The sequence below is a fragment of the Engraulis encrasicolus genome, chromosome 10 (assembly GCF_034702125.1).
Source record: "Engraulis encrasicolus isolate BLACKSEA-1 chromosome 10, IST_EnEncr_1.0, whole genome shotgun sequence".
Lineage (NCBI taxonomy): Eukaryota > Metazoa > Chordata > Actinopteri > Clupeiformes > Engraulidae > Engraulis > Engraulis encrasicolus.
This window is the reverse complement of record NC_085866.1, coordinates 14,068,900-14,090,962: the sequence shown is the minus strand read 5'-3', so window position 1 is coordinate 14,090,962 and position 22,063 is coordinate 14,068,900. Positions and strand designations below refer to the sequence as shown.

At 45.2% G+C, this 22,063-nt stretch overlaps 1 protein-coding gene across 1 annotated transcript in view; it reads right to left on the bottom strand.

Moving 5' to 3' along the window:
* Positions 1 to 8,476: 8,476 nt before the first annotated feature.
* Positions 8,477 to 22,063, bottom strand: part of cacnb3a (calcium channel, voltage-dependent, beta 3a) — a 69,829-nt gene continuing 56,242 nt past the window's right edge. The window contains exons 7-14 of the mRNA XM_063209594.1: positions 20,790 to 20,809; positions 20,289 to 20,366; positions 18,851 to 18,909; positions 18,483 to 18,583; positions 17,071 to 17,222; positions 16,177 to 16,272; positions 13,745 to 13,915; positions 8,477 to 8,980 (exon numbers count right to left, since the gene is read on the bottom strand). Coding sequence (XP_063065664.1) covers positions 8,477 to 8,980; positions 13,745 to 13,915; positions 16,177 to 16,272; positions 17,071 to 17,222; positions 18,483 to 18,583; positions 18,851 to 18,909; positions 20,289 to 20,366; positions 20,790 to 20,809 — 1,181 coding nt within the window. The remainder of the gene's footprint in view (positions 8,981 to 13,744; positions 13,916 to 16,176; positions 16,273 to 17,070; positions 17,223 to 18,482; positions 18,584 to 18,850; positions 18,910 to 20,288; positions 20,367 to 20,789; positions 20,810 to 22,063) is intronic.

Sequence of the window (22,063 nt, the reverse complement as noted above, 5' to 3'; positions counted from 1 at the left end):
ATATTTACATTTTTAGCAACTTCTAAGTCTAATTCTTGGTATAGTTGAAGCTCTTTTCATGGATACAAAAACTTTTCAAATGCAGCTAGCATCAAATAATGGCAACACAGGACGGTTAAAAGTACATAAAATGTTATGTTTATTATATAACCGATAGCATTTTCTTCCTTTTTTATTGAAATAGAAAGCATTCTTTACAGCATCAGGCAGGAAATCTTTTTGTGACTTTTTTTTGTTAGAACATTTTTGTTTTGTTGTGACTTGTTTTCAAACTCTTCTGAGAAAGTGGGGGGAAAGCAGAGAGCGTGGAGGGCCACGCGTACATACGGACCATGGGGGTATATCCTGTGTAGATCTGGGGCTATTAGTCAGTGCACTTATTGCATTACAAAGCAGACATCAAAAAGAAATTAGTGCAATATCTTTTTTCTTTTTTTTTCTCTACCCACACAAAGGAGGAAGTCTTGATGTTCTAAGGCGTTTATATTTCAATGTTTGTATTGCATACAGAATAGAAGACGAAACGAAAAGAAAACAAAAGTCACTAAATCATAACGGTCGTAAAAATTGTGCTTCTCACACCCAAAATAACCCTTTTAATGTTTTTGTTTTTCGATTTGAAATGATCATATATTGGTCCGCTTTTTGGAAAAACATTCTGCCAAAAACATGGGAAGAACTAGCTTCAAGATGTGTGAAGTTATGCATGCATTCTCTTCTGGGTTCACAAAAGAGAAGGGGACAAAATAACTAAAAAACAAAACAAAAATGAAATAAAATCCAAAGCTGTCATGGATAGTCCATGTGAGGAAAGACCCGTTGTTGTTGTTGGTGTATTAGGTGGAGGGGAAAGAGCACACGGCTCTGTGGCTTCGATGCCCTTACTCTGAGTGAGGTTGACCTCTTGGTCTTCTTGGGGGACACAAGTCCTTCTAACTGTGGCATCTTGGAAACACACCACAGAGGATAGAACCTGTCTTTTCTGGCTACATTAGACTTTTTTTGTAGTGGATATCCTTATCTCTATCCCATACCTGTCTGCCACTCGCTTTATTTCTTTCACTCCTCTTTAGAACATTACCGTACCAAGTCAAGCAGCATCCTTCACATTTCATCAGAGTGGTCCTGCAGCCCCCCTCGTAGTCCTAGTATGTTGAAGCTAGACTGATGGGTGAAACGTCCTCTAAGAATACCACTTAAATAACAAGAACAGGAAGAAAGGAAGGAAGGAAGGAAGAAGAATCGATGCATTACTTAAGTACAGCAGAACCCTTTTTTTTTTTTTTTTTAGAAATAAACAATCAGATCTCATGCAACACTTGCATAGATTTTTTTTCGTTTCTTTTTTTTCAGTCATGCTGCGCTTTTTTTTTTTTCTCCAAAAATGACAGAACAATAGCTAAGGAGACCAATGGAACAGTGGGACAGATCGTATACAGCCTCTGTACACATTTTGTCAAGAGACCTTCGCTGAAGACTTGGAGGTATGTGGAAGGAAGGTACCACCTTCAGAACTGCCAGAGCCACAGCAAAACCTGTACAGTATGCAAGTGTTCCAGTGTGGAGTATCCATTCAGTGGAGTTGGAATGGATGGGAGGTTCAATAAGGCTGCTGTTGCTGGCCAAATCCTGGTACTGTGTACATACAGTAGTTTGTTTTGTACATGTTGTAACTGTGTTAAAGGGACACTGTGCAGGAAATGGACAAAAAAGGTACTGCAACTATGCTGCTCATTGAAACTGGGCTGCCTATTGCCAAATTTGATCTTACATGAAAGTTCACTAAGTAATAAACTAATATTTTCTAGTATGGTCCAAGTACAGTCATTTTTGCAGCTAAAAATGGCTATTTTGGGAAATTCAAAATGGCTGACCATGGAGAAGATCGCCCTTTTCATGTATGGAAAGTGCAATTTTTCCAGTCAGAATGAATACTTAGAATTTGATGGTGGTGGTAAGTATTCATGAAAAAGGTAACATTAGTGAATGGGCAGCATGAATTCATGAAACAAACAACTAAAAATCTGACACAGTGTCCCTTTTCAGTATCTGTAAGGTTAATGCACTGGCTAGTTGTTGTAAACATGCAAGCGACTGATCTCAGGAGTCAACCCCCACCCCAGAACACAAAACAGAAATCAAAACTTCATAAACAGAACACAAAGGAGAAGAAACTGAGAACTCAACACTAACACAGCTGATTGGCTAACTGTGAAGACCTGTCTCAATCAGGTCACAATCAGGTCATCAATCTCATTGGATGAAAAGTTGTTACTGTGGCAGAAAGGAATGGAAATGTATGCAGTTCAATACATGAATGGACAGACAGAGATTGTACAAACTACACTCTATCTCTTCCGTTTTTTTCCTCCCCTCAGGTAGGGTATGTAACACCAAAACTGAACACTAGATGTCTCCATGTATTCATCTACAATCTTAAGAGAGAATACGGGCAGAGATATAGTGATTTCCTAAGAAGGATTATTCACCATAATGTAATTCTGTCTCCAAAATACATGGTGCAGACATACTGACCAAGAAAATTCACATCTTGATTTGAAGTCCTACAACCCTGAGAAAGGCAATGGTCTAGGAAGGAGTTGATGTCCACAAAGGTAGTAGATGAAAAGACAGGATGGTGTAGATATGATATAAATTAACTTCATGGTTATATGTTAGCAATGGCATTGAATAACAGAAACTGATTCACTAGTTGCAGAATGACAATGCAAGGTAGATATGGTCTAAGGGTCTAGCTGAAATGGGCTAGATGGGTTTCACATTCAAGAGTACAATCATGTTCTCTCTCTCTCTCTCTCTCTCTCTCTCTCTCTCTCTCTCTCTCTCTCTCTCTCTCTCTCTCTCTCTCTCTCTCTCTCTCTCTCTCTCTCTCTCTCTCTCTCTCTCCTCTCTCTCTCTCTCTCTCTCTCTCTCTCTCTCTCTCTCTCTCTCTCTCTCTCTCTCTCTCTCTCTCTCTCTCTCTCTCTCTCTCTCTCTCTCTCTCTCTCTCACACACACACACACACACACACACACACACACACACACACACACACACACACACACACACACACACACACACACACACACACACACACACACACACACACACACACACACACACACACACACAGAAGAGAGCAGTCTGGAGATGTCAAGACGAGTACATTCTCTCATCTATGTCTATGTGTTGGGTGGTAGGGTGTGGTGAATTGAAGTGATTTTGGGGTTGGGGTGTACTGGGGCTATATATGTCTGTCTAGCCATCTGTCCTTACACATTCCAACAACCTCTGACCAGACATCTTCATTTGATTTCTTAGAATCACACAACTTCAGCTGTGTAAACATAGCAACATTGTCCTTACAAAAAAATTGCATACGGACGGAAAATAGAGAAACAAAAAGGACTAAGTTAGTTATATTTATCATAATCAGGTGCCCATTCCATATTTACACCATCTTCTTGGATGCATCTCCCTTCGCCCCTTGGTAAGTAAAAAGTAGCCAGTTCTATCCTATTTGTTTTTTTTTTCCTCTGTAAAATTCCTGTTCCCACATCTTTGTGCAAATATAGTTTTAAATAATCAAATATGTTATACATGCAATGGAAAGATCCAGAAAAATATCTTGGAAGGAGGAGTTTTAAGGCCAGGTAATTGATTTCGCCCCACCCTCGATGGCCCTAAGCCTGTGGGAGTGTTGGGAGCATTCAGTGGTTGGGTGAGTATGCTGTGGTGCAGTACACACAGTACAAACTCATTACTTACCACTTTAAAGGAGAACTTGTTTCTTGAAACGTTTGACATACTCATGAAACAAGCAGCAGCCCTACCAACATGTTTGAACTTGGGCAGCCATGAATCATGAAGAAGTTCTTACTGCATTTTAAATTTACAAAATAAAAATAAAATGCTTTTTTTTCAGTTGAACTTTGACCTCTGATCCGCAGTGACTTCACCAACCAGGGTGCACAGTCCCGCAATACAACACTTCCAATGGAGGACAACAAAAGGGGAAGAGTTTGAGAAGGAAGCCAACGGTTGGAATCCCAACTATGAATACTGTCTGGAAGTCAATATCTATCTTCCAGGTGCCTCCTCTGGCCTGGTTCCTCTGTTCTTGCCCCTCATGCCACAAAGGAATTAAAAGGCTTGTTCGTGACGAAGCAGTAAGATTTTTGCTAGGCAGTGGGCATGCACACATTGCCAGTTTGATAGATTCTGGTTAGAATTTTCTAACCACAATGCATCAAACTTTCAAAGTGCGCATGCCCACTGCCTAGCAAAAATCTTACTGTGTCGTCACGACCAAGCCCAAAGAAGGCATCAAGGGAGGACGGAGGGATACAGCCAGGCCCGGATAAGGATGGCATGCAGCCCCTAGGCTACAGATTTCTGTGGGGGGCACCGGAAGGCAAATTTCGCAAACAAATGTATATAGACAGTGTCATTATTATGAGCTAGGATAACATGTCAACCAACAGTGCATGACGACAGATGAATTTTTCAATATTCTTGCCACAATTCTGCAATTTTTCCACTTTTGACCAATCAGGGGCCCCTGGCAGATGCGCACAAGCATATCTAGCCTGTGCATTAATCCGGCCCTCGATCCAGCATCACATGCAGCCTCGCTAATCTAGCATCTTGCCTCCCTCTTTCCTCCCCATCCCCTCATGTTTTTGTGTATTGGTGACGTCCTCACTGACTTCAAGCCTCGCAGCATGAGGGCGGTGGACACAGCATGCATCTGGAGAACCGATATTGAGATACAGGCATTGCCAAACACTAATCTACACCAATCGTGTCACTTCCTCAACTGTTGGATCGCGTCAGTACCCTTGAACCCCTAAATTGAAATGATCTAAGTTATCAACCATGGCCTTCATCAACTACTGTATATTCGACCATCTGTGCTTGCTTCCTTTTAACCCAGCCAGTCATAACCTTTTGGAACAGGTACCGCCAGCTCCCAACATGGCAACCATGATCATCTCCTAGCTTCTTATGGGCAAGAACATTAAGTAGCCCTGGCCCCAGGACATCATCTTAGAATGTGTGTGTGTGTGTGTGTGTGTGTGTGTGTGTGTGTGTGTGTGTGTGTGTGTGTGTGTGTGTGTGTGTGTGTGTGTGTGTGTGTGTGTGTGTGTGTGTGTGTGTGTGTGTGTGTGTGTGTGTGTGTATGTATGCATGTGTTTGTGTGCGCGAGTGTCTGTGCGCGCAATGTGCATGTGTGTTTGTGGGGCACAGGCCTGGTTTTGCTATGCAGCTGTGGCAGAGTGAACAACAGGCTCCATTTTGTTTTCCAGCGTGTCCCTGTACATGATAAAAGCGAGCGCTGGATCCACAGATGCCGGAGCCAGAGAACAACAATGACCTACATACAGTCTACGACGTGGTGGTGCCACTCGTCACAGATTAGCAATGCAAACGAGCCATGGCACTCAGCCCTGCACTGCCCTGCACTGCCCTGCACTGCACTGCACTGCACTGCACTGCACTGCACTGCACGGGAGGAAGAGAACACCAGAAGACCAGAACATGGCAACAGAAGAAGGAAGACGGGCTCTCTCTCTCTCTCTCTGATCGGTCCATAACGCGCCAGGACACAAGGGAAGAGGGCACCGCCATCAGGCCTTCATGCAGTTAACCCTCCCTGGCAGCGGTGTCAATCCTGGGGTGAATTTCTCAAAACCAAAGTTGCTTACTACATTAGCTACTTTGTTGTTTTCAATGCATTTTCCCATCGGTAACTACCGAAGTTGCTAACAAGCTTTCAATATCAATGTCAATCAATCAATCGCTGTATGTCTCTTTCACCTGTTAAGATATTGAATAAAAACGTATCATCTCTCAACAAGCTAACAACTTCTCTTTTGAGAAACTCACCCCTGCATTGAGAAAGCCAAAACCCTGCCACAAATTTGACCCAAACAACTCTAAAACAGCTGATCATTGTGAGCACTCTAGACTCTAGGCCCATTGGTCCGACAATAAGCTATAGAGGAGCATAGCAAGGATGCCATTGGTTCGACATCCCATTAGTCCGACAGATGTTCGCGATGCTCAGGCCGCTGGGCTAGCCTACATGTGGTCTTTTCAGATTAAAAAAGTAGGAATTGTTTTGGTTTGGGCATAGTTTAAACTTTTCAGCTAACTTAACTGTTTTTTTTTTTACTTTGGGTTAGGAAAAAAAGTCTATACTGACAGAACATGCCTTTACTGACGGTTAGGGTTTGGAATTGTTTGGGTTTGGTTTGGTCAGACTAATGTGATGTCGGAGTAATGGTATGTCAGAGTAATGGGATGTCAGAGTAATGGGTCTCTTGTAAGGACCGATACGTACTCAGTGGTCAATTGCCAAACTAATGCGCTGAAGGAAAAATGACAAATGACTCCACCTCCGGTCGGCTACTGTATCAACTCGGCTACTGTATCAACAATCAATTGCCTGTTAGGCCCGTATCATTCAGCTACATAACCCCACACCTACCCTGTGCTATATCCCTACTCTACTTACTACAAACAAAAGAAGAGAAGAAAGAAACATCACCTGAAAAACGTGCTGACCTCCTACATTCCTTGTCAGGACACCCAAGAAACAACATGCTACATTTTTGGGCACAACTGGAGGGTTGTGTCATGTGTGTGTGTGTGTGTGTGTGTGTGTGTGTGTGTGTGTGTGTGTGTGTGTGTGTGTGTGTGTGTGTGTGTGTGTGTGTGTGTGTGTGTGTGTGTGTGTGTGTGTGTGTGTGTGTGTGTGTGTGTGTGTGTGTGTGTGTGTGTGTGTGTGTGTGTGTATGTGTGTGCGCGTGTGCGCACGCTTGTGTGCATGCGTGTATGTGTACGCGTGTATGTATGCCTGTCCGTGTGCGTGTGTGTGTGTGTGTGTGTGTGCTCAGACAATCGGCTGGTCCACAATACTCTCCCTGTCGGCTGAGGAAGGAGCTGTACATATTGTGTGTGTGTGCGTGTGCGTGCGTGTGCGTGTGCGTGCATGTGTTATGTTTCTGTGTGTACCCAAATTTAGACTCCCCTACTTCTCAGTCTCTTTAGTGCTTGAACAACAGAATCTATTTCTGTCTACTAACACATTTCATTTTTACTGACCAAAGCAAGTTGCAACCTGGAACTGCAACAGAGGCATAATGCTACACATCTTATCTGTGCTTACTTCTTGGAAAGAAAGTGCTTTTCTCTCTCTCTCTCTCTCTCTCTCTCTCTCTCTCTCTCTCTCTCTCTCTCTCTCTCTCTAGGTGCGTAACAAAGGGATTTAGTAGCATTTAGAAAACTGAGCACACACCTCTTCCTATCACCAAGGATATAGAAGACGCTACGGTGGCTATCAGGTGCCAAAAAGGTACAGAGGGACCCTCCGAATTGCCAGCGTTTTTGACTGGCGATGGGGCCCTTTTTTGTGCGAAACACACAACACTCAAGCTCTGTGGAAGAAGACCCCAAAGTCCAAAGAACAACAAACCCTAATAATGACATATGACTGTACACCAATACATGCATGGTACTGTAAGTACATGCATGAATACTATATTCCATGTCTGTTCAAGACATCAGCTCAAGTCCTCTATAGTCTACTACAGGTTCGATTTGACCTACTGTATTTTCTGCTGTTACCATGGGACTGTTTCATGAGCTAGAGGTGTGTGGAAGCAGTGTTGCCAGATCTGTCTGATTAAATCCCGCCCAAAAGGTGCTCAAAAAAACGCCAGGAAGCGGTAAATTCCGGCCAATTTCAACAAATTGATGCATTGATATCAGGTGGCAGATTTTTCCCGTTTTTACCCGCAGACGGCCATCCCAAGCAGCACAATTGGGCAGGTAACCGCCCAATCTGGCAACACTGGATGGAAGTGCTGGACGTGTTGGTGGAAGCTCAAGTTCATGTTATTAACCTGTCTGTTCTTAATGTACAGATACGGTATCTACAATCGCAATCACAAAAATGCAGAAGAAACAAAAAAGGGGTCTTTATGTCTCTCTTTCTTTCTATCTCTCTCTTTCTTTCATTGTTTACTATCCCTCTTTCGATCTGTCCCAGGCAGTGTTGGTGCTGCACCTGAGTGCGAACACAGGAAAGAGGCTGAGAGAGATCGAGAAGGAGAGCAAAAAAGAGAGAGAGGGGGTAGCTGCCGTACAAACCAAGCAGGCCAAAGGTGACTGGAGCTTGAAGGCTGCAGATGGCGTGCCATGTTGGAAAGCTCGCCCCCTCTTCTCTCTCTCTCTCTCTCTCTCTCTCTCTCTCTCTCTCTCTCTCTCTCTCTCTCTCTCTCTCTTTCTCCCTCTTGTTATTTTCCTTTCCCTCTTTCCCTCTCTCTCTCACACCCACTCAAATGCACACATATTCACATACAAGCACACTGGTCTGTTGCCCCCCTCCCCACCTCCTCCTCCTCCTCCTCCTCCTCCTCCTCCTCCTGGTCCTCCTGGTCCTCCTGCCCCCTCCTCAGTCTGTTGTTCTCAGTAGTTGTCCCTGGGCCAGGGCCGTGCCCGCTGGCGGCCGTGGCGCTGGTGGTGGCCGTCCTGGCTGTCCCCTCGCTGCAGCAGCCGGTCCTGCGACGACTCGTGGCCGTTGGCGTTGTGCACGCCCCTGGGGTGGGCGCGGTGCGGCGGGTACATGTCCCGGTACGTGTGGTGGTGGGAGTGCCGGGGGGGCTCATACTCCTCCTCCTCCTCTTCCTCCTCTTCCTCCTCCTCCAATTCCTCCTCTTCCAGCTCCTCCTCCTCCTCCTCCTCGTCCAACTCCTCCTGGCGGTCCTGGGGGCGCAGGCAGCGGGAGCCCCTGTGCTCTCCTCGCTCTCCTCCTCCTCCTCCTCCTGCGTCTCCTCCTCCTCCTCTCCTCCGGCCTCGGCGGGACGTGGAGTCGCTGGCCTCGTCGGAGGGCATCAGGCTGTCCTGCTCCCCCTGGTCCTCCTCCTCCGCCCCCCCGACACCCCCCGCCGGCAGCAGCTGCTGGGTCTGGGTCTGCATGGAGGAGGAGGAGGAGAGGGGGGAGATGGAGAGAAGAGAAGAGAAGAGAAGAGAAGAGAAGAGAAGAGAAGAGAAGAGAAGAGAAGAGAAGAGAAGAGAAGAGAAGAGAAGAGAAGAGGGGGAGAGAAGAGAAGAGAAGAGAAGAGAAGAGAAGAGAAGAGAAGAGAAGAGAAGAGAAGAGAAGAGAAGAGAAGAGAAGAGAAGAGAAGAGAAGAGAGGAGAGGAGGAGAGGGGGGTGGTGGGATGGAGAGAAGAGAAGAGAAGAGAAGAGAAGAGCAGAGAAGAGAAGAGAAGAGAAGAGAAAACAGACAGAAGAGAAGAAAAGAGAAGAGAAGTGGAGATGAAAGAAAAGAGGACAAGAGAAGGCAAGAGAATATGGAAGAGAAGAGAAGAGAAGAGAAGAGAAGAGAAGAGAAGAGAAGAGAAGAGAAGAGAAGAGAAGAGAAGAGAAGAATAGAATCAGAGTGGATCAAAATAGAGAGAAGAAGAGCAGGGGGATGGGAGACCAGGATGCAGAGAGAGAGAGAGGAATGGAGAGAAAGGAGAATATGTGTAGAGGAAGGAAGACAAAAAAGGACAACCACAATAAGACCTCTCTAGAATCCATGGCGACGAGCTCAACTCTGCTGCCATTTACTTCACTGCAAACAGAAATGGCAGAGACTCCGCATGTCACCACTCAGAGACACCAAGACACTATGCGTGGACACACACAAGCCCAGGCATCAGTGACACGAGAGTAAAGACCACCGGTGACTGTCAAGGCATCTCCGATAGTCACTAGTTTGGCGTTAGGCAGGAAAAGAGTATCCATGATCTTTTTTAGCAGGTCATGGACTGCTTGATATGTTATAACTAATGTTATATGTTGATGGACGACATAAAAATAAAAGAAAAACCAAACAAAACACACCACCACACAAAAGATTATTTTTGCTCTGAAGCAAAAAAAGAAGGCAATAGGTCACCGAGGGCCATGCGTTGTCTTCAGGTCGGTGTTGCGCTTTCCAGAGCCCTTAGTGAGGGGTAGCATTCAGGGGGATGCTAGAAAGGCATCACATTCACAAAGCACTCACATGTCCGGTTGAATCAACACAGTCTCATCCCTACTCGTCAATTTCTGACTACCGTTGACCTCACCAGACTGCCATTTTTGACGTTGAAGGCATACCTGCCACGTCGCATGTTGACTATGTGGCCTAAACCCTACTACGGCAGACCTTTCCCTAACGCTAACTGTCAGTGAAGTTAGGCTGCCTTTTAGGTGCATCATGTCACTTTTTGACTCCAAGAGCATACCTAAGACGTCAAAAATTGTCGTCTGGTCAAAGGTAGTCAGAAATTGACGAATTAGGAAGATATACTGCAGATTGAACATATGCTAGCCCTATGCTGCTTAACTTGCAAAACACCATAAAGTGGGCCTAAACATTGACTAATCAATATTTTGTCCATATATATATATTTTAATTGCTAACCTTTAATGGTGACACTTTATTTTATTGTTTCTTTGTAGTGCATCTCTACCTTACCAACATCGAAATGTAATATTGTGTACTTACGCAGTACATACCTATTCCTAACCCTAACCGTAAGGCATAGAGCAAGTACATGATATCACATGCTGATGCATATTTCGTTAAGCAGATATTTCGTTAAGCATACAGTAAAATAAAGTGTAACCGCTTTTATATCTAAATTGCAATAGACAATGATACAAAATGATACTGCTATGTGTATATTCTAATAGACCTTTACTGTATAGTATGTATTGTACGTATAGTATGTAGTGTATTGTACATGTTAGTATATAGTATGAAACTATGTATATATACATATGTGTAACATATGCATGTATACATGCACAGTATATACTGCGGGGGCGGTGGTGGGCTTTGTGAATTGTCCGTCATGCGGGCTTATGAAGGACACACCTACTGCTAGAGGCCCCAACCCCCTGGGTGCAGACGGCACAGGACAGGACAGGACGGGACGGGACGGGAGGCAGTCAATTCGGGTCAGGCGGTATGGGGTGAGGTGGCGGGGGGGTTGGGGTTGCGGTTGTGGTTGGGGGTCATTTTAGTGCTGGGGGGGTGCCACAGGTGAACGGAGAGGATTTTCGGGGAATGGTGGTGCGTGGTGGAGGTGCCAAATGCCAATGTTCCGTTTCAGGGGGTTTGATGGCTCAATGGAATTAGAGGGAATCAAGTCTCAAAGGCTATTGATCCTATTCCATCTCCTTCCATCAGGCATGGGGGTGTGAGTGTGGTGAGCGTGTGTTTGTGTGTTTGTGTGTGTGTGTGTGTGTGTGTGTGTGTGTGTGTGTGTGTGTGTGTGTGTGTGTGTGTGTGTGTGTGTGTGTGTGTGTGTGTGTGTGTGTGTGTTGTTTGGATATGTGTTTGCGAGGGAGGTTAAGGTTAGGAAGCGCTGAGGGGGGGGGGGGGGGGGGGGGGTAAGGGGGGGGGGGTAAAGGTGAGGGGTGGGGGGATGCACACTGCACAATCCCTCTTTACTCACCACGATTTCGGTAAGCGCTCATTCAATTAATTCCTGTGTTTCAGAGAACTGCAAAGACGCAACGCAAGCAATGAGACACAAGACACGGCCGACACGGCCGATTCAGACACACATACACAGTTACAAGAGACCAACACCAGGTGGTGCTCTAAACACATGACAAGTCAGAGCAGATGCTCTGGTGGGGGAAAAGACAGGAGGGAGGGGAAGAGAAGAGGAGGAGAGAAGGTAGAGAAGGGGAAACAAGGTACATACAAACATACATACATACATACACACATGTACAGTGTCATCCGCACTAACAGATAGTCAAGGCAACAGTGGGTTTAGACCAGTGTTTCCCAACCTTTTTTGTCTCGCGTACCCCTTAAACGTCTTTGTTGTGCTATGAGTACCCCCTAATTCATGTTCTATATCGCTTTCTCTGTCCTGATGTGACTGCTCCATACATTTGTTATAATAATAACATCTTTCCAAGTACCCCCTGCAGTGTGCTCGCGTACCCCTAGTGGTACACGTACCCCTGGTTGGGAAACACTGGTTTAGACACATGACAAAATGAAGAGGCTTGAAGGTAGATGGGGAACCTATATGCAGGGGTGTAGTGGGCGTGGTACGCGAGGGTATGCAGTCCACCTGAGATTTAAAAAAGAAAAATGATGTCCGTGTTTTAATACAAAAAGGGGGTTGACATGATAAGTTGCCTAATTAATTGATGACCTCACAAATCGCGTACCCCCACTTTAAAAATTCCCACTGCACCACTGCCTATATGGCTTATTTGCCTGCTATTATTACGCCATGTTTATATCTTAACTGGCTTTTCAATTATATTTTAACATTCTTTTATTAGTACAAAATAAAACGTGTATGAATGAAATATTACTGAATTACATAATTCACTGTAGATACAGGTTTGAGTGGGTTACAACCTTTGATGTTCCTTTGATATACAGGTAGAAAGGTACTTTTGTGTTATTTGCCTGAATACTTTTTTCAGAAGACCAACGATCCAGTCAAATATGTGTAAAACAAATTGCTTTGCAAATGTATTTATTATTGCCAAGTAAAGTAGGGCAATGTCCTGCCCTTCATGGTGGTACCTAGTTAGCTTCCTCTGACCCAGTGAGTTGTGATTAAAACTCTTGTGATTAAAACGCCCTATGTGTGTCTCTCTGGCTCTGAGCGAGACCTGGCTGTTCCTAAATCCACGGCTGGGAGTCTTTAGGGACAGGGCTTTTTATATTTTTAGGAGTGCGTGGTCGGGCCTCCCAGGGTCCCCCAGGGTCTGTTGTTGTTCTCCTCGGCTGCGGAGCGCGCTTGATCGATGGGGAGGCTGGTGCACCTGCTCCTAACTAGGGCACTCTCTCCTGGAGCCACTCACACAGCCATACCCCCGGCCCAGCAAACACTAAGGGGCTCACACAGTGGTGTAGTCTACGGAGAACGCAGGTATACACAGCATACCCACTTCAAAATGTCAGGGATTTCAGTAAACCCACCTAAAATTGCTTGATCCAATATTTGGAATAGCACAAATCTATACAGTACACCCACCTAAAAATTGTAGTATACCCACTACAAAAAAGTAGACTACACCACTGGGCTCACACTATCTCACAGCCAAATAAACATTGCTGTGGAAATGCCTGTTCCAATTACTTCAGCATAATTATTAGCATTTCTATTTCTGTTCTAATTCAAATTTCCTATTTTAGTCACCAATGCGCTAAAATTAGTAAGTCAAGTAACTGTAACTACTTACTGAGCAGCAGGATACTGTATGCCCCATTTTATCTAACGGTTAACATGTAATATACTTAACAAATCGTAACAATGTTGTGTGTATATTTGTATCCATCCTCAAATGCGATCACTGAGGTGGTTGAGCGGAAATAATTCTCATGGAAAAGATGTTCCTAATTGCAACTCTTTCCTGTTTCTAAGGGGCTGAAGCGGCAGCAGCAGCCTCAACAACATCCTCCTCCTTCCCCTCCCCCTCCTCCTCCTCCTCCTCCTCCTCCTCCTCCTCCTGTCCTTCTACACCACTATACATGTTTTTTTTGTGTGTGTGTGTGTTTTGAGGAGGGGCATGATATTGGCAGCCAACTATGTGAGCTAAATGTTTGACCGACAGCGGTTTCCAACAATCAGAGGTTGAGTTGTGTGCACAGCCAGGGTCACGCAGCCAGGGGAAAACAAAAAAAAGAAAACCCATGTATCCCACAGCGCCTCACTCACCTGAAGACTGGAGATGGCCGAGGGCGGGGTCATGAGGTTCTGGTCCAATAGCGGGTTGAGGGAGGCGGTGCCCGGCAGGTGAGTGGCGCGCCAGTACACCTCCAGGTACTCGGCCAGGTGTTCACACGCGTCCTCCAGCTGGTTCTCATCCAGGATGACGTCAAACATCTCCTACCGAGGGGAGGGAGGGAGAGAGGGAGGAGGAGAGGGAAGGAAGGAAGGAGGGAGGGAGGGAGAGAGAGGGAAGGGAAGGGAAAGAGGAAGTGAGGGAGAGAGAGAGAAAAAGAAAGGAGGAGACGAGCTTGAAGAGACGAGAAGAGACGAGACGAGACGAGAAGAGAAGAGAAGAGAAGAGAAGAGAAGAGACAAGAGGACAGGAAGGGAGGAAGGGAGGAAGAAAGGAGGAGAGGAGGAGAGGGTAAGAGGGGAAGAGGGGAAGAGTAGAGGAAGGAGGCAGGGAAGGGAAGAGGGGGTAGAAAGGGGGGTGGAGGAGGTGGCGTGAAGGGGATGGTTAGAAGATATTCTCTGAAATATCTTGAGGATGGGGAGCCTTGGGGGGAGGGGAGGAGATGGGGCGGGCAGGTGGGTGCAGGCGTGGGCGTGGGCGTGGGCGTGGGCGTGGGCGTGGGCGTGGGCGTGGGGCGGCTGGTAGGAGGAGGAGGATGGCTACGGTACATGGAGAAGCATGCAACATGGTGGACATCAGAACAGGCTTCAAAAAGTGGAGAAGACGCGCTCACACTATCGCCTAAATAAGCTACTTAACAATTCTTAACTGGGTGCTGAATCCCACAAAAACTTGAATGAATAAATGAAGGGAAGGACAGCACTCTTCAGATTTCTTCTTTGTTTATTCGCCCACGAACGTTTCGGGCAGAGCCCTTCTTCAGCGTGTAATGGCATTTGCAAACAAGAAGGGCTCTGCCCGAAACGTTTGTGGGCGAATAAACAAAGAAGAAATCTGAAGAGTGCTGTCCTTCGCTTCATTTATTCATTGGACATCAGAATAGGACAGCAAACTTCCACAGGCAAACTGTCTCACAGGCAAACAAGATGAATAACTTCCCTAGCGCTCGGCCCCTGCCAAGAGGAGCGTATTGGCTGCATATTGGCTGCATATTGACTCGTCTGCTCTGCACTGCAGCAGGAAGAGATGGCTTAATTCATTGTTGCTCCGCTGGCTACGCCATCACATCCGCAAGCCTCTTAAGACTTGCTGTGCGTTATATACCTTTTCTACTTTTATTATCTCTACTATTTTATTTTATTTTCCCCGCCCTGATGACTATTCCTGTGTTATTTGTGTCTTGAAATGTCCATGTGGGCTTTTGTGTATTTGTGTATTTATGTAAGCTACTGGATACCTGAATTTCCCCCTGGGGATCAATAAAGTTACTCTACTCTACTATACTACTACTATATACTTAGGCTTCTTTGCTTTATGCTACCATACATGGGCTACAAGACTTATCACATTTATAAAATGTATTAGGCTCATATGAAATAATAACAGTCATAATCTCACTGTCAATTATCTTGAACTTATACACTATGCTCCTCCTTTTACGTACACACACACACACACACACACACACACACACACACACACACACACACACACACACACACACACACACACACACACACACACACACACACACACACACACACACACACGCACACACACACAATGAAAATGAGATATTATTCATCATTGTGTCTCAATGTGGCCTACTATACATAAAAAGAATGTCGTCCTACAGAAAGAAAATATGTATTATGACCTGTGAACATCCATGAAACGCAAACTTAAAGTAAATTCAAATTACAGCATAAAAAGTATTGCTTTATTGCTATATTTTTAGGTACATTTTTTTCCATACACCTCCATAATCTAAGAATCATGATGATTTCATGCCTAGTCCCACAGGTGCAGAGAGCACACATTTCAGCACTTGCCCCCCTGAGTTAGCGCTGCCCTCTGCACTGTGAGTACTTGTTTCTCGAGACAATTACACACTGCCCCAACACACATTACAGTAATATTAAGTGAACACACCACACATGGAGCAGTGTGAACAGACCATTCTCAAAGCATATTCTCAAAACATAACAAACATTGCAATTCCTCAGTCAGCTTCAGAATAATTGAGAAAGTTTCTAATTCCATGGACAAAATTATAGGTTTTATACATCTGTCTGTCTGCCATGCTAACCCAGTATTAAAACTGCAAGAAACTGATCCGGGAGTGCGGCTTTTTTACTACACATGAACTTTGCTGTTTGCTCGCACCCACAGACCTTGTAAGAAACTTTTCGGAGTTGAACGCACTCTCTCTACTAAAAGTTTGTTGGTGTGTGTCAGGTCAGTGTGCAGGGCTGAGGGTGGGGGAGAGGAAGAGAGCTCCAGTATGCATGGGTGTGGAACTCACAGGAGGACACTGCGCCAGCTTATCCCCAGCCATCATCTGGACATTCAGGTGTTTGCTCTGAGACTTCCCCCGGGATTTTACCAGCCTCTGAAGAACCTGCACATGCCAGACAGACAAATAGATAGTTTATAGAGTTAGAAACAGAAGGGGGACGATAGAGGGGTAGATGGAGAGAAAGAATGAGGAATGAACGATAGAGAAGTCAAAAAGGTTTAGTTGTGGCCCTGGCCGTGGCTCAAACCAGCCTGATCTCTCAGAATTCCGTGGATTTGGCCAAAATTCCATGCCCCTGGACACGTTTTTTTTCCGTTATTGTCTAGGCTAGGGGCATGGAATTTTGGCGAAATCCGTGAAACTGACACAGATTTTGTGTCCCAAAGATCCATGTCCATTCCACGGAATTCTGAGAGATCATGTTGCCCGAGGTCATTTCCCAATCCTTCCCAATCTCCCTATCCTACTCGCTTCCTGTCAACACCTCAGATAAAAAGCATAAAGGAATTCCTAAAATAGTTTAGATGTAGGAATATGGACCACTTTCAAAACAGGGGCCCAGTTGCCTAAAACTAAACTCTTTGAGCATCTTCACAGACAATAATATAGAACAAGCAAATGAGAGGAAAGGTATAGAGGAGACAGAAGAAAAGAAGAAGAGAAGAGAAGAGAAGAGAAGAGAAGAGAAGAGAAGAGAAGAGAAGAGAAGAGAAGAGAAGAGAAGAGAAAAGAAAAGAAAAGAAAAGAAAAGAAAAGAAAAGAGAAGAGAGGAAAAGAGAAGAGCAGAAAACAAAGAAAAGAAAAGAGTCATGAACTGTACAGTATTGTGGCTGCTTGGCAGGCAGACCTCAAGGATGGCAAAGCACCAGCGGTTGGAAATGCCCGGTCCTAGTAGCCTACCTTTGGAGAGGAGACCTTGACATACACAATGATTGGCGCCAGGGAGGTTTTGGCCAGTTGGGCCGGATGGTTGATGGTGTCCGCGTCCAGAACGACCAGCTGGAGAGTTTTGGCCAGCTCAAATATCCGCTCAATCTCGCTCTGTACTTCAGCTTCAGATGCAAGCGAGACACACAAGACAACACACACACAGAGGAAAAGGGAAGAAAGAGATGTTCCCATTAATGAATATTTAAGACGCGCACAGAAAAAAATACAGCTCACTGGGAAGTGCTAAGCTGTAACAAAACACTGAACAGATGGACTTGATTTGAGACACAGAGCGAATAACAATCAAGCCTGTGCCTCTCTCTATGGCGCCTCAGCGCTGTGCCTGCTAAATTCTACCACACACACACGCTAACAATGGTCCACTCTGTCAAATTCATTTCACAGAGATACGCCATCTTGATTAAGTATTGTGTCACGATGAACCGGTTTCCTCTACATGCATGCAAAACGTAATGTTTCAAATTATAATGCAATCTCTGATAGTCAGACTAGGTTTTACAGTAATAGGAGCATATACAGTACGTACAGTAAAACTGGTAGTCTGAATGCAAGGATTGGGTGTGTTGGGTGCACTGTTAGATCTATGTGATATTAAACATAGCGGTGTGTTTTACAGTAAGGTGGGGGGTAATTGGGTGAGGGGTCGGGTTTGTTTAGCTCAGCACTGGTGCCTGCTAGGGATCGCTGCACTGAACGCTGTCCACTGCCAAGGCAAGCTTTGCTCACTCTCACTTACCTCACCAGCACACTCTCTCTCACTCTCTCGCCTGCTCTTTGTGTGGGTGTGTGTCCAAACACAGGGTTGGGTGGTGTGTGGGTGTGTACGTGTGAGTCTGTATGTGTGCATACTGTTTGTGGGTGGGTGTTTGCATGTGTGAAGGTGTAAGCATGCATGTGTGTGTGCACGCATGTTTTTGTGATATGCGTGTGTATGTGTGATTATGTGTGGTGCTGAATATGTGTGATTGGGTGTGTCTATGCACATGTGTGAAGTTTTCAGCATGCATGTGTGTGTATGCATGTGTGTGCAATAGTACATGTTGGTGTCTACGTGTGATGTGTGATTATGTGTATACATGCATATAACTATATAATTGTGTGTGTTTGTGTGCGCACGCGTGCATCCTTCCGTGCATGTGTGTGTGTGTGTGCGCGTGAGTGTGTGCGCGCGCGTCCGTGCGTGCGTGTGTGTGTGTGTGTGTGTGTGTGTGTGTGTGTGTGTGTGTGTGTGTGTGTGTGTGTGTGTGTGTGTGTGTGTGTGTGTGTGTGTGTGTGTGTGTGTGTGTGTGTGTCCGCGCGCGTCTGTGCGTGCGTGCGCGTGTGTGTGTGTGTGTTATGATGACAACGAGGACCTGACTCACCCAGACTGGTGCGCGTGTTTGAGCGTTCCATGATGGGCCGCTTGTTGAGCACCGATCTCTTGGCCAAGGACAGATCCGCTGTGACTCGCGTGATGGAGATTCTACATGCCAAGAAAATACACACACACACCCACACCCACACGCACACGCACACGCACACGCGCACGCACACGCACACATACAGACACACGCACACACACTTGGTGGGAGGAACACTGCACACAACACTACACTACCTCATAGCTGTGACCTGCAGCAGACAAAGCTACAAATGGTAAATCAAAAGGCGGAACATAAACAAATTCAGCTCGCAGGCAGCCGCTCAAAGCACTAGATGTGCTGCTAGCTATTGGCAAATCCCATCTTACCTTCCATCAAAGCGGTGTTTCAGGAAGTCAAACAGAGCTTTCTGCATCATGTCTGTGACCTGTACGGGAAAAGCCGGCATGTTACAGTAGTACAGTAAAGACTCTCCTGCACCTTGGCCATGCAACGTCGTCGTCGCAAATAAAACATAATTATAGCTAATGTCAAAGCAGCAGATGGCTGGCGCCTTTATCTGTGATCATACAGCACAGTACAGCAGTATGTGATGCTACACGGATGCCTTATAAGGTGATAAGAGCTAGCTACACAAGCTTGCAGGACATAGCAGAGGGTTTTTTTCTGTTGTGATATTTAGCTTGGTGCTGCTGGTGAGTCGGGTTCTGTGTGAGACATAATGAGAACCCATCAGCCTGTGATGGCACACTATGTATGTTATGGCCCTACAGAGCATTTTAATGCAGTTTTATTGTAATACTGTACTGTATTTTGTTTTACAACTTGTTCAGTCAGTGCTGAGCTGAGCAGGGAAAGGCTTGTCCGATGAGGACGTGAATGCGGTGTCTAAATCCCTTTTGTGCTCTTTTTGTTGTTTAAAAAGAAAATAAAAGAATACAGCTGAGGAATACAACGACATCAGTGGTCCCTTCTTCCCCCTTTGGCACGCCGCACAACGTGAACGGAACACAACGCAGGGTAGTCGGGACAGCAGTGTGTTCGGGCTACAATGGTACAGTATCTATGTACTGTATGTGCCTGTGAACGGACGTCTATGTGTGCAAATGTGTGTCCGTTTGTTCTTCTTATGAGTATGTAGTACATCTGTGTGTCTGTTTGTGCCTGCCTGTTTTTCACTGCCTTTGACGACGTGCTTGTGTTTTTGTCCCTCTGTGTGTGTGTGTTTGTGTGTGCATGTCCCTTGATCTGTTGGTCCATCCAGGGAAGCCGACAGGGGGGGACAAAGGGGTATGTTGTTCCGGGCCCAGAGAGAGGTGGGGACCAAAATTGGGTCCCCATTACAATGTATGCATTGTGTGGGGGGCCCTTTCAGCTTAATTTGTTCAGGGCCCAACCAAAGCTGTCAGCGGCCCTGTGTCCATCTGTGTGTATGTGGTGTCGTGCAAGTGCCTGTGTGTGTGCGTTTGTTTGTTTGTGTGTGTGTGTGTGTGTGTGTATGCATGCGTGCGTGCGTGCATCTGTGTGTGTGTGTGTGTGTGTGTGTGTGTGTGTCTGTGTCTCTGTGTCTGTGTCTCTGTGTGTGTCTGTGTCTCTGTGTGTGTCTGTGTCTCTGTGTGTGTGTGTGTGTGTGTGTGTGAGTGTGTGTGTGTGTGTGTGTGTGTGTGTGTGTGTGTGTGTGTGTGTGTGTGTGTGTGTGTGTGTGTCTGTGTGTGTGTGTCTGTGTGTGTGTGTGTGTGTGTGTGTGTGTGTGTGTGTGTGTGTGTGTGTGTGTGTGTGTGTGTGTGTGTGTGTGTGAGTACTGACCTCATAGCCCTTTAGCGAGGGCCCAACCAGGACCACAGGCCTCATGGAGGGAACAACATCATATGGAGGAATGTGCTCCTGGAGAAGGAGACAGACACACACAGATAGAGGGATGGAGTTAACCACAAGAAGAGACATGGAGATATGAGACAGAAATGGAGATGTTGACAGGTAAAGAAATGACAGTGACAGTCCAGACATTGAAGAAATGTGCGAGATAGGACATGATAGATAGATAGATAGATAGATAGATAGATAGATAGATAGATAGATAGATAGATAGATAGATAGATAGATAGATAGATAGATAGATAGATAGATAGATAGATAGATAGATAGATAGATAGATAGATAGATAGATAGATAGATAGATAGATAGATAGATAGATAGATAGATAGACCAAACAGGTTCTGCTTTATCTTGAAGGCAAAGTACACGTTCACAAAGCCACTCCATTCCATCATGCATAAACACGCTTTGCTGCCATAAGGAACACTTACTTGCTTTTGCTTCTGTTTGGCTTTTTGAAAACAAGAGAACACAAGTTAGTATTAATAGGTAGCTTGATGCCCAGGCTGTCAGAATGCGAGGGCTGCCAGAATATTCCAGAATCTTTGTTGAAAAACAACACAATTCTGTAGAATTCCCATAAAGTAAATTTAAATGCTTATGGTAGGTCCCACTACACAACTATGTTCGGTTTGTTGGGAGCTTGGTTTCTTATTAGAAATTGACTCTCTTTAAATATGGTAACTTTATTTTGATGTGTATAACATGTCCTGTTCATGTTACATCCCTGGCATCTGAACACCAGCAATCTGTTTCGCCTGTTCACTAGTTAGGCCTATGTTAACAACAATCATGCTAAGTTTGTTGCAAATGTCAGCTTTATTGGGTGCTTGGTTTATTTTAGAAATAAAATATAAAATCTTTTTGAAGTAGCCATAACTTTTTCCAGTTAATGTCACACGATGGTCAAACTGAACATTTTTGATTTAGTCATACTCTCTAGGTGTTGAAATAAAACTGCAAAATGTACTGTGCATGACTTAAATGTTCTCTTTACGGAATAAGAGGATGAAAAGAGCCGGAATTGAGGCATATGCTATATACACATGAACGGCGTGACGTTTTCCATGTGTGTTACGCCCATTTGTGGGGGAAAACAGCCCATGCAAGTCAATTGGTGATGTTGGGGTTTAATAAACGAAAGATACGGACCTGTAGACTAGTGTTGTTCACGCGCAACATGCCGAAAACGTGTTGTGTTGCCGGCTGTTCAAATAATATAGCCAAAAAGCCGTGGCTGAAGCATGGACTGTGTTCATTTAGGCAAGCCGGTGTAGCATGTAAGTTGATGGGACATTCGGTTTGTTTTCACCCATAAAGGGGAGTAACGCACATTTAGGAGCAAAGTACCCGGATGGCCATTCATGCCTATACCCAGTACACTATGCACCAGAGGATGTCTGGGAGGCGGAGAGGTCAGCAGCAGCAGCAGCTGCCGCAGTAGACACATGTGAGATGTCTGTGTACAGTAACACTTTATTTGACACTGGTGGTAAACGCATGACATGATAGTATCATAAGCGTGTCAAAACAGTGTCATAACATGGTCATAAACATAATGGCAACGTCATTAAGGCTTTATGGTCATGAAAAGTTGACATTGTTTGGTGTCCACCAAAACCGAATGTCATTAAATGGCAACAGTCATAAAATGCTTACGGCATTGACGATGTGTATGACCGTTCATGACTGCGTAACGACACTG